The sequence below is a fragment of the Peromyscus eremicus genome, chromosome 17 (genome assembly GCF_949786415.1).
Source record: "Peromyscus eremicus chromosome 17, PerEre_H2_v1, whole genome shotgun sequence".
NCBI classification, from domain to species: domain Eukaryota; kingdom Metazoa; phylum Chordata; class Mammalia; order Rodentia; family Cricetidae; genus Peromyscus; species Peromyscus eremicus.
The window spans coordinates 59826745-59839874 of NC_081433.1; the positions used below are offsets into that span (position 1 = coordinate 59826745).

General features: G+C 43.4%; 2 protein-coding genes across 2 annotated transcripts in view; one reads left to right on the top strand and one right to left on the bottom strand.

Annotated features, from left to right (window-relative positions):
* Nucleotides 1–13130, top strand: part of LOC131894704 (zinc finger protein 14-like) — a 137111-nt gene that overhangs the window by 74518 nt on the left and 49463 nt on the right. The gene's annotated exons all lie outside the window — the stretch shown is intronic.
* LOC131894703 (zinc finger protein 709-like) lies at nt 2010–9830 on the bottom strand. Its single transcript, XM_059245010.1, has 3 exons — nt 8076–9830; nt 7829–7889; nt 2010–6600 (listed from the first exon to the last, which is right to left on the bottom strand). The coding sequence occupies exons 1-3, from the start codon at nt 8107–8109 to the stop codon at nt 5373–5375; spliced, it is 1323 nt and encodes a 440-aa protein (XP_059100993.1). The 5' UTR covers nt 8110–9830; the 3' UTR covers nt 2010–5372.

A 13130-nucleotide genomic window follows, 5' to 3' on the forward strand; every position in this document is an offset into this window, starting at 1 on the left:
TCGATACCAATAAACATTTTCCTCTAGTTGACTAAGTGACTGATGATATTCTTACCTATCACATCAGTGGCAGACTGTACCCTTAGTTATCACAGCAAAGTTCCTGCAGGTCTCCTGCATCACATCTCTGTACAGACTCTTCTGGGAAGGATCCAGCAAAGCCCACTCTTCCTGGGTGAAGTGCACAGCCACGTCCTCAAAGCTCACTGAGGCCTAAACATTGCACATACTTGATTGACAATAGGGTCACTCAACTCTGGGATCCACACATCTCTTCCATGACACGGAAGTTGTAACACTAGCACTGAGGGATGTGGAAGGAAGCAGCCCTGTAGCAGCACTCCTCTCATTGCTGGGCCCAGGGCACAGGATGTGCTGCTGCTCTGTCCTGATCCTCTTTCTAAGGTGCATTGCTACTTCCTGTCTCAGAGTCTTCCCACCTGATGTCTGGAACAGTGTTAACACTAGCATGCAAGCGCCTGTTTAAATTTTCAATGCATGAGGAAACATTTTGTTAGAGATCACATAATTAATAAATTACTCAGCATAAATGATTTATATAATCTCTATTACTTTCTAATCTCATTACTCTTCTTCAAACTCACATAGAGGATCAGACTTGTTCCCCTCTGTAGCGAGAGTTCCTGCAGAGCTCTGCAGCTGGTTTGATTCTGGAGTGTTAGCACCTGACTTTGATCTGCCTTTTGTGTCCGGTACCTTCTGTTTGAAGTATGTAAATTTTTTTTTTTTTTAAAGGGAGAGGAGCTGGAGCCAGGTTCAGGGACCAGCACTTTCACACACTTTTTTTTTTTTTTAAAGATTTGTTTATTTATTATGTATACAGAAGAGGGCACCAGATCTCATTACAGATGGTTGTGAGCCACCATGTGGGTGCTGGGAATTGAACTCAGGACCTCTGGAAGAGCAGTTGGTACTCTTGACCTCTGAGCCATCTCTCCAGCCCCCTGAAGTATGTAAATCTTATCTGAGAGTATCCTAAAGGTTCAAAGCCTATGTAAAACTTGGTCCTGGGAGGACTCAGGAAACTATGATGTTTTGTGACTGGGAATTGCTTTGGTATTTTTCTCTTTGGGGAGCTTCAGATAAGAGGTTTTGGTCTGCAAAAATTGACTTGCTAAAGGTGTAAATTGTATAACAATAAAAAAGCCTATTGCAAAGCTACAGTCAGTCAGTTCCCCAGAGGCTAACTCCTCTGTGGGTGAAGGCTAAAATTCATCCTAGAGTGACCCTGTCCTGGAACTCACTCTGTAGACCAGGCTGGCCTTGAACTCACAGAGATCCATCTATCTCTGCCTCCTGAGTGCAGTGCTGGGATTAAAGGCGTGTGCCACCACTACTGCCTGGCACCATCCTCTGCTATCTTCAAGTTCCTAATATTCATTGGGACCTCAGCTGTCCCTAGTGACTCCAAGAGCCGACCCAACAGGGGCAGATTTCTCTTATATTTCCTCCAGTTGATATGTAGTTTCTTTACCTCCCAGCACTCAGATGGATTTTATCTGTCCCCATATTTCAGTTTCAGGGATCCATGTGACCAATTCCTTCACTGTTTAAAAGTCTTTACCAGTGGTTAAGAGCAAGCACTTGCTGCTCTTGTGTACAACCCAGAGTTTAGTTTCCACACCCCACATAGTAGTTTATAATCATCTTTAACTCCAGTTCCAGGGAATCTGAGACCCTCTTTTGGTTTCCATGGGTATCAGGCATGCATGTAGTATACATACATACATGCAGACAAAGCACTCATACAATAAAAGTGATAAACATCTCTAATAATTCAACACTTGACAGAACATGCTCTATCATGGTCTCTTGTACTGAGCCATTTTTAAGTGTCCCCATCTGCATGAGGACTCATGGACATTCTCAAGGGTCAGGCCTAAGGTGTACCTTTTCCACCTTTACCTTGTTGCCTCCCTCCTCAGCCTCTCTCCCCATGGCATCCCTTTTCTGGATCCCAGGATGAGCTCTTTAGCACAGATCTAATTTGTGCTCTTTTCTTTGCATCCTGCTAAATTTAAAGGAAAAAACAAAACTGAAGAAGAAAGGGTTTTATCACAATCCATCAGGGAAGGAAGTCAGGAAGCCAGGCAGGAACCTGGAGGAAGGAGCTGATGCAGAAGTCATGGAGGGATGCTGCTTATTGGCTTGTTCCCCATGGCTTGCTCATTCTTTCTTATAGCATCCAGGACCACCAGGCCAGGGGTGACTCAACCCACAATGGGATGGACCCTACCACATCAATTGCTAATTAAGAAAATGCTACATAAGTTTGCCTTATGTTATGGGGGCATTTTTTTTCAACTGAGGGTCCCTCTTCCCAAATGACTGTAGCTTGTGTCAAGTTGACATAAAACTAGGCAGAGCACCATCCAACTGATACTACATCCTACTTAATATTGTGCCTCATAAAAAATATGCTCAGAGACTGAAATAAATTTATTTTTTTCTCTTTAGAGACAGGCCTTGGCTTGCCTGGAACTCACTATGTAAACCTGGCCGACCTTGACCTCTCAGAACTCTGCCTCCCAACTGCTGGGATTAAGATATGCATCACCATGCCCTGCTGCAATACATTCTCTAATAAATGTTGAGGGGAAGCCCATACCTATAGGAAGGCATGCCACCAAATACCAAGTAGAAGATGGCCACCCCAGTACTCCTCCCAGTGACACTCAAAGCTTTGTCTTGGTTGCACATTTTATCATCCGTCTCATGAAGCCAGAAACCACAAAGAGCAAAATCATCTCATATCACACAGGGAAAGGTAGTTTTCATATCTGTTGCTGTGATAAAACATCTTAAAAGAAACTCTCTCTGTGTGTGTGTGTGTGTGTGTGTGTGTGTGTGTGTGTGTGTGTGTGGTTTATTTGGGTTACAGTTCATGTAACAGTCCATCATTGAGGGGATTCAAGGCAGGAATTTGAAGGCAGGCCTTCAAGTTTTGCTATTCTACACAGTATTACCTCTGGCTGAAGAACTCACTTCACAGCCAATGAAGGGCAGCAAGAACCACAGAGGATGTTGCTGGCTGGTAGGAAAGCAGGCTAATGCTGGACTAGCATTCAGGAACATATACTTAGGGAATAGTGCTGCCCACAGTGGAATGGGCCTTCCTACATCAATTAACCATCAAGACAGTCTCCCATTGACATGTACACAGGTCACTCTGATTTAGGAAATTCCTCGGCATTCTATTCATGAATTTCTACCATGTAGGCTCTACCTCTTTTTATCTAAAAGCATTTTCTCTTTAATATCCTTCACCCCCTCCCCCAAATTGTATCTACAATTGGCTGTTTTGGTATTCTTACTTGATAGCTTATTTATGTTTTTACTTTTTCTTTTTAATTAAAAAATTAGAAAACAGCCTGGCACACACCTTTAATCCTAGCAATTGGGAAGCAGAGGCAGGCAGATCTGAGTTTGAGGCTAGCCTGGGTTACCAAGTGAGACTCTGCCTCAAAATAAATATAAAAACTAGAAAACATGTCAATTGTAATAGAATACTGATGTTATAGTGATGAAAGCAAGCCATACATAAAACACAGGAAAAACATATTGAATAGTCCTGGAGACTATTACTTCTCAATAAAACTAAACCAGTTTGAGATTTAAGTCCTTTTGTAACAAGCACTTAAAAATTGTTTTTCCCTAAAGGCATTTCTTTCTGCCTAGTATATGTGGTCCACAGGACCCCACCCAGGTGTTTGTGCATGCTCAGAATTGTGCCAAAAGAACATCACCAGCCATCGATTCCATCTCTCTACAGTCCTTCCTGTACCACACATGATTTTACAAAGGACCCTGTAGAGAACTAGTAGACTGTATGTGTGCAATGAAAGGGGATTCAGTAGTAGAGTTTACATAGTGGGGCTGGGCAGCCCAATGACAGCCGTGTGCATGATGGGCAGTCCAGTAGCTTTTCAGGCTATGGAGCTGGATGCCTGAGCTGTCTCATTTTGGCAGTCAAGGCCTGGAAAATTCTTAGAGTTGCTGCTATTCTTTCCATGTTGGAAGGCCAAATGATTTCTCTGGAGGACTGTGGCAGCAGCTACACCCACAACAATCAATAGGTACACTTCAGCAGCAAGAAGCAAACGCATGCAGGCAGGAGACAGGTATTTTTTATATCCTGGCCACAAGGCAAAAGCTGCCACCATGTTAGGCCTGTTCTTTATCATGGCCTTGATAGATGCTATGATGGGATACATAGAAGTCATCTTGCCCAATGAGGGGCTTATCAGCGAGGGATGTAAATATGTTCTCACTTTTGTGGAAACTGCCACAGGCCTTTTATAAGCACTTCCATGCATAAGGGGTCTCACCCAACTCCGTGTTATATATAGGTGCTAGCAGAAGGGTGAGGGACAAAAGTAGTCATTAATACTGATGCACAGAGCCCATATAACAGCAGCCAGCTCCAATCATACTTCACCTGACTTATAAACCCACTGCGCCCGGAGTTTTGTTTTTAATGGGTTATTAAAGTAATGGCTAAAGTGTTTAAGTAGTGAAGGCATTCTGCATGGGGAGGGCACTCCCAGTGGTTGCTAAATAGACCCAAGTGCCAGGAGTGGGATACCTGCTGTAATTTGTTGGCCAAGGAGGCCCCTGAGGTACCACAAACCATAAAGGTTATTGTCACTGCTCCTGGTTCCATGCCAGAACTAGATGGCAAGACATTAGTGCTGAAGAGCCCACAGCCACTGGTGGAGCTGCTAAGTGAGGGTTGCTGTGGCATAGGAGTGCAATGCTTTGTTATAGAGCCCTGTTTATACCACCCCACCAAGGTTCAAAAACATTTAAAAAAAATGTAAGAGCCAGAAACATTGCTAACGATTTCCTTTGAACTGAAACATTGCTTATAAGAGGGAGGCTGGAGTCAGGCAGTGGTGGTACATACCTTTAATTCCAGCACTCAGGAGGCAGAGGCAGGTGGATCTCTGTGAGTTGGAGGCTAGCCGGGTCTACAGACCAAGTTCTAGGACAGACAGGGATACATAAAGAAACCCTGTCTCAAAAAACAAAAAACAAAAGAAAAAGAAAAAGAAGGAGGCTGGCGACTTGGTAAGTAAACAACTAACAAACTGCAGAAAACTAAGCCTTAAAAGATTTACAAGGTTTTCTCCTTGGTTACAAAAGCAGCAAAGAACTGCTGAGAGAAGAGATTTTCTGGTCAGTTGAGCTGCCTGCCAAGCTTTGCAGAGATCTCCAGAATGGCAGCTCCTGTGAGTCATCACTCAGGATGGGTAGCATTTTGAAAATGCAGCTGTCCATTAGTTGTCCATGTTCCTAGACGTAATCCTAACACAACCATTGGTTTGCCTAGCTGGACTTTGGCGGAATCATTATTTTCTGGGGCATGTAGACATTTGCTTGTGAGTTCTTTCATGTCTTTGGAGATGACTGTTCCGACTGAAGGCTTTACCACACTGTTTACAACCATAGGGTTTTTCTCCAGTATGGGTTGTTTCATGCCTCTGAAGATGACCATGACATATAAAGGCTTTACCACATTCTTTACATACAAAGGGTCTGTCTCCAGTATGAATTTTTTCATGTAGTTGTAGATTACTGTAACATCCAAAAGCTTTGCCACATTCTGTACATACAAAGGGTCTGTCTCCAGTATGAATTTTTTCATGTAACTCAAGATTACTGTAACATTCAAAAGATCGGCCACACTGTTTGCATATAAAGGGTCTGTCTTCAGTATGAGTTTGTTCATGTCTCTGCCGATGACTGTTAAGTCTAAAAGCTCTACCACATTGTTTGCATACATAGGGTTTTTCTCCAGTATGAATTTTTTCATGTACTTGAAGATCACTATGACGTCTAAAGGCTTTACCACATTGTTTACATTCATGACGTTTTTCTCCAGTATGAATTTTTTCATGTACCTGCAAGGCACCAGGAAATATAAAGGCTTTCCCACATTGTTTACATTCATATGGTTTTTCACCAGTATGAATTCTTTCATGTAAGTGAAGGTAACTGTGGTATCTAAAGGCTTTCCCACATTGTTTGCATTTATAGGGTTTTTTCTCAGTATGAATTCTCTCATGCCTTCTAAGTGAACTGTAAGAACTCAAAGCTTTACCACACTGATTACATTCATAACATTTTCCTTCAGCATGAGTTCCTCCATGTGTGCATAGTGAAGTAATATTAACAGAGGTCTTTCCACATTCCTTGTATTGATACGGATTTTTCCCACTATTAGTTTCCTGATGCATTTCCAGTGTTTTTGGAAAACCAAAATATTTTAAACATACCTCACATTCACATGGCCCATTCACAACATGAGTTCTCATGTACCTCTGGAAGCTTATCAGAGAATCAGGGTTACACTGCTTGTTCACATATTCCTCAAGTTCATGTGGGTTATACTGAGAGTGAGATATGGCATGCCTACAAGAGGATGAGAGATACCAGGAAATCTTTCCCCATACAGTGTGATCACATGATGTTAGTCCAGTGGAACTTTTCATGCTCATACTGAGATTTGGTTTCCAAGTCAAGTTTTCTCTATCTTGATTACCACCTTCATTCTCACAGGTCTGTAACAAGTAACTTCTGTAAAGAAAACACAAACACAAACCACAACAACAAAGGACAAGCAATTTAGTAATAGTTGTTTTATTAGGTCTAGGTTATACATAGTTCCAAAAATCAGACAAGATTTATGCCTTTTGCCAGATCTGAGTGGCCAGAAACTAAATGGGCTGATATTCCACATGCTGAGTCTCACAGTACTTTGATCAAAACAGTGATATTCATTAACTCAAGTTCTTATGTTTCCAAGTGAGATGCTCTGGTAGCACTAATCAGCATGCTTACATTTTAGTACCTATTAACTGTAGTTTTGGTAAAAATATTTCAATAAAAATTCACATTGTGCCTATTTGTTTAGTTTGCTTATTTGCAAATTTTTGTAGCACATCAAAATTATTTTAAAGACTTCCTGTCATGGTCACTACTGAAGAACCACAGAATTCTTCAAACTCTGTGGCCATGTGTAGGGAGTGAAGGAAGCCCCGAGTGAGTGAAGTTCTGAGTAAAAATATGTTTTGACATGGGCATGGCCTGTTGAGGACTCCAAGACTAATTGGCCCACAGTAAATTGGCAAAGCCATTATTTATATGGCCCACACTTAAAAGGGATGGCAAAGCTTTCTTTAGGAGTCTGAGTCTGACTGTTTCTGAACAACTGATCAATGTGTGTAAAGATTAGCAACTGCAGTTTCCTCCTACCAGATATTTACGGCCTGAGTCTGTCCATCTATAGAGACCTCCTACCCAGACTAGCTAACTCCTCCCTGATGCCACAGTTCCAGGTTGCTGCAGTAGCAATGGCAGAAGCAGTTACAGAATTCCATCCTATCCTAGCTTCATTGTATATGTGGCTGTTCTTTCTTCATTCCTTCACCACCCCTAACCAGGGTTCCTGAACCCAAGCTACTCAGGACTCCAAAGCCATGGGCCACAAAGTGATTAAAAACACGAGCAAGCTGAGGTACAGCTGGCTCCAAACACACCAAGCTCATGTGAGACCCAATCAGAAGAGGTGGGGCTTTGTGTCCTATGAGCAGCTCTTCATGGAACTGCTCAATGTCTCCAGGGATAAGAAAGCACTCAAACTCATTATGAAGAGGATGGGTAGACCATCCACACCATGTCAAGACAAAGCCAGAAAAGTTGAGTAACATACTAGCAGCTAGGAGGAAAGCTGGGGCAAAGAAAGCCTGTCCCCTCTCAACAGATTTTTATACCTTTAAAAAAATCCCTTCTGAATGCACATTACCTTAGATTTCTCCTAGGACTTTTATAATGGTCTTCAATGTTCTGGTTTTCCCATTTGTGTCCTAAAAGGTAGTCCCAGAAAATTTAGGATAAATTAGAAATTACTAAAAAAACAGTTTTTTGCTTTGGTTTAACATCAAAACCATGTCTGATATATTTAACATAACAGTCTAAATCCTAGAAGAGCAAAGATACCAAGAGATACTTGCTCCCCAATTTACAAAGTGACAGAAAGATGATATCCTTACCTATCGCAGCCAGGTTCCTGCAGGTCTCCTGCATCACATCTCTGTACAGACTCTTCTGGGAAGGATCCAGCAAAGCCCACTCTTCCTGGGTGAAGTGCACAGCCACATCCTCAAAGCTCACTGAGGCCTAAACATTGCACATACTTGATTGACAATAGCGTCACTCAACTCTGGGATCCACACATCTCTTCCATGACACGGAAGTTGTAACACTAGCACTGAGGGATGTGGAAGGAAGCAGCCCTGTAGCAGCACTCCTCTCATTGCTGGGCCCGGGGCACAGGATGTGCTGCTGCTCTGTCCTGATTCTCTTTCTAAGGTGCATTGCTACTTCCTGTCTCAGAGTCTTCCCACCTGATGTCTGGAACAGTGTTAACACTAGCATGCAAGCCCCTGCTTGTCCTGGTAGCAATGTTTAAATAAAAAAATATATCGCTTTACTTATGCATATGTGGATATGCCTGATTGTATGTACGTATGTACACTGTGTGTGTTCAGAGGTCCATAGAGGTTGGTAGAGGCATTAGATCCTCTGGAACTGGAGTTATGGAGAGTTTTGAGCCACCCTGTGGATGCTAGGCACTAAACACAGCAGATCCTCTGTAAGAACATTCAGTTCTCTTAACTTCTCAGCCATTTCTCCAACCTGAATGTTAAAATTTGATGGTGTAAGTGAACTTAACATCTTGGTAGAGAATGCATGAATACAAATGATAAAGAAATCACTCAGCATACATGCTTTATGTCTATCTTATGGCATAGTCATATTACACTCATAAATTTACATTTCAACACAATGCCATGAACTACCCAGGTGTGCACTTCTGATTTTAAGATTAATCATGGCTAGTCAGGCCTTCATTTTTCCAGATTTCTCCACATGATCAACTCATAGCCAGTGTCTCGGTGACACTCATCTCCAAGTCACCTCTAGCCTGACTATCCAGACAAAACTTCAGTGGCTACAAAGTGAAAGTGGGATTTACCTCCATGATGGAAGTCCACTATTGCTGCAGCTTAGAATGTTGACACAAGCAACCTTCAGATGAACAGGAGCTCTGTTATGTCTATACATGCCTTTTTAACTGACAGTCCGCACCATGAAGGCCCACGGAGGGCTTGGCACTCTCCATTCCCTCTGACTTCTATGTGGGAAGTACATGCAACTGGTATATATTTGATCCTCAGACCTCATGTGACTTTTCATGATATGTTAACAAATGTCTTCTTACCCCAAATTGGGAAATAATGACATGAAACTACCCAAGTTTGGTATAGCAATGAGTTTATTGTAGTTACTCACAGGAGTGAGTGAAAGCTTACCTCAGCATGGATAAGGACTCCCTAAAACTGTGGTGGGTTTCCTGTAACAAGGAGATTTTGAGCTAGTCATGCTCTTTAGCATATGTTTGTGTTTATGTTACTGTGGATGTGTACATTAAGTACTGTGACTTTTGTTTTAGGAGATTCCTGAACCTTCCAGGTTTATTTTTTGAGTGTTGTCCCTTCATAAGAAAAATGTAAATTTACACAATGAGATATATTTTAAGGTGAAAAGAAAAGCCATAAGGAAATGATAATTTCAAACATTAAAACTGGAAATTGAAACCTACAAATCAGACTGACAGAGAAATCCAGAATATATGCAACATAACAGAACTTACATGAGGGCTAGAGAAATAGCGCACATTGTTCTTGCAAAGGACCTGAGTTCAATTTCCAGCACCCACATCAGGCAGCTCACAACTGTCTGGAGCTCCACTTTCAGGAAGCTGACACCTCTCTGGCCTCTTTGAGCACACACACATACACACACAACATACACATACACATGACACCTCTCTGAGCACATACACAGACACAGACATACACACACATAAATAAATAATAAAATGAACACATGCTTTACAAAGGAACAATAGGCAAACATGAATATTTATGTGTGTGTAATATATGGAGATGAAAAAACTATTGGTATAGAAATAGAAACAGTAAAAATAAAAAGTCAAGCAAATGACTTCTCACACTGAGAACATCAACAAAAATCACCCACTTAGGTAATAAGCATAACAAGAAGAAAAATTATGAATGAATGGTGTCTAGGCTGGGCTTGGTGGTGCATACCTGAGGCAGAAGCAGGCAGATCTCTGTGAATTTGAGGCCGGCCTGGTCTACATGGTGAATTCCAGGCCAGCCTGTGCTACATAATGAAAGACTCTGTACCAAACAAACAAGTTTATTCAAACACGGTACTCTTTCCCAGAATTAGAATTCTAAGTCTCTGTTTATACCAGATGTGGTAGAATACCCCAACTCCAGAAATCAGATGACTGAGGGAGATCTCTAGTTCAAGTTCAGCTTGCACCTTGAAAATAAAACAAATAGACAAAAAAAATTTTCTTTGATTTCCACAATGGGAATGGTTTGTTCTTTGTTTCTTCTACATTTCTTTTGGTATTTTAAGACAGGGTTTTTCTGTATAGTCCTGGCTGTCCTGGAACTTGCTCTGTAGACCAGGCTGGCCTCAAACTCACAGAGATCAGCCTGCCTCTGCCTTCTGAGTGCCAGGATTAAAGGTGTGCACCTTACCTGAGGGAATGGTTCTTAACATCACTCCTACGGCAAAATGATGTATCCTGGACTTCAAAACATTTTGAAATGGTGATTTTGCTTAAAGGAGTTGAAAATTCATCACATCAAAACAGGCCCTAGAGGATTATACTAGCACTACGCCTAACATGGGGCAATCAAGATGAGGATGTGCACACCCATGTCAAGGAACAAAATATACAAAACTCAATCACACTTCTAAACACACATGATAAAATACCTGAAAGTGTAATTGGAAAAACACATCTATTTATCACTCAAAAAATAAACACACAAATCTAAATTCAACAGTTAATATAAAAGCTGTAGTTTGAAAACTATAAAGCTTGTTAAAAAATCTGATTTTTTTTAAACATTTCTTTATGTGTGCATGTGTAGGCATGCATTTGCCATAGTGCATGTGTGGAGGTGAAGGAACAAGAGGTCAAAGAAATACTTGTGACTTTCGATTCTCTCCTACTATGTGCCTTCCAGAGATTAACTCCAGGTCTTAAGACTTGGCAGCAAGAGCCCCAACCCACTGAGGGATTCTGCTGGATGAAGAATCTAAGTGTTTTATTTTGTTTTGTTTCTTTTGACACAGGTCCTCACTTGTGGTGTAGTCCTGAATTGCCTAGAACTCACTATGTACACATGGCTGACCTAGAACTCAGAGATCCGCCTGCTTCTATCTTCAGAATGCTGGGATGAAAGGCAAGCGCCAACATGCTCGAACCTAAGTTTAAGTAAAGGGAAAACTGTTTTCTTATTCAAGGTCACGAGCTTAGCAGTAAGATAAGATGGCAACAGTCCTTAAACACCTAAGGAACCCCAGTGGGCCAACCTTATCAGATTTGAAAACTGCTTCGGAAATTCATGGATTTGCAAGGAGCTTAGAATACAGGAATAGCCCTGGGAAAGAGCAAAGCAGAGATTCACCGTTCACAGTTCAAACTAACTTAAAGCAATTAGCATCAAGGTAGGATAAGGCTGCATATGGGCCTAAGGAGCAATGGAGCACTTACCTAGCATACTATGCACAATGCACAAGCTCCTGCATTGAATCCCCAGACTGTGGAGGGAGGGGATGTGTGTGTGTGTGTGTGTGTGTGTGTGTGTGTGTGTGTGTGTGTGTGTGTGTATACATATATATGTATATATATGGAAAAGAAAAATAAACTGTACTAGGCTCTGTGATACAGCTCAGTTGGTAAGAACCCTTGCAACACAAGCCAGACAAACTGAGGTCAGTCCGCAAATCAAGGAAGGAGAGCAATCATTCCATAAAGTTGTCCTGTGACCTCACACCTGTCTCACTGCACACCCCCCAGGGCACACAGAGCAGTAAAGGTTGAGAGAGAGCGAAAGTGGGAAGCAGCGCACAGCACTGCACAGCGGAGGGGCAGCCAGCCGCAGGGATCCTCCACGCCGTAGACCCGTGAGTCCTGCTCCATGTATCTCCTCCCTGTCCAACCCTGGGGCGGTCCAGAGCGGCCCCTCTCCCCGAACAGCCGCGGGCTCACTCTGAAGCCCGCACGCAGCGTTGCAATTGGGTACGTTCGATGCAAGCTGTCACAGTCCGCACTCAGAAAAATGTGCGTGGACGAAGGGGACAGATGTCCCTCCCCTCGTCCTCAGGGAGGCGCCTCAAGGGGTCAGCGACCCCGCCCAGACTGGCGTTCTCGGTTCTCCAGCACGCGGCCCTCTTACTAGCCGCCAGCCCTCCCGTTACCTGCCCGGTGTTCGCGACTTCGCCGTTTTAACTCTAATCTTCGCGTGAAGCCGAACTTTCCCGGAGCCGGTCCCACCCCTCCCCCAGCCCCAGGGAGGACCCAGCACACCGGCTCCCGCGGCTCAGCCGGACGCTCCGCCCCGTCTGGGGACAGCGGCCCCGCGCTCACCATGGCGCGGCCACCGAGCTCCCCTCACAGCTCCGGGCAGCCGCAGTCACAGCTAAGAGCTGCGAACCCGCCGCGCCTCCCTCCACTGCTCAGCGGAACGCACAGCGGGACTGCCGGAAGGAGCCCGCCTCCCGCCGCCCCTGGCGCTCCTGATTGGACGGTCCGTCTGAAGGCCCTGATTGGCTAGGGCCGCACAGCGAATGACAGGCTGAGTGACAGAAGCGGATCCCACAACAGGAGCCCCACTGAATTGAGGCAAACAGCACAGCCCTTCCAGCACTGCTTTCTGTCCTAGGAGACCTAGCTCACCCCGAGAGAGATTTTCATAAAAACCAAACCTGCCGGGGTCGTGCAGGGTACTTCAGTCCTTGGTGATCTCCAAGCGCAGTTCGTATTCATCCTGGGTGGCTAGTGTCCACAGTCTATTTACTAACTCAGTGTCCAATGTAGCAGTTTCTTGCCTCAGGCCTAGAACTGATATTGGATCTTGGATCTGATGAACTCCACGACCCTGGAGTTTTACTCAGGCAAGCCAAAGATTTTGTTAGAGCGTGGACTGTCAAGT

Bases quoted from the DNA above. Each gene is read 5' to 3' on its own strand.
- LOC131894703 (XM_059245010.1), bottom strand. From the start codon at position 8,109: ATGCAGGAGACCTGCAGGAACCTGGCTGCGATAG. The intron at 7,890-8,075 runs GTAAGGATATCA...ACTACCTTTTAG, and splicing joins CAGGAACCTGGCTGCGATAG to GACACAAATGGGAAAACCAG. The intron at 6,601-7,828 runs GTAATGTGCATT...TTTTCTTTACAG, and splicing joins AGTCCTAGGAGAAATCTAAG to AAGTTACTTGTTACAGACCT.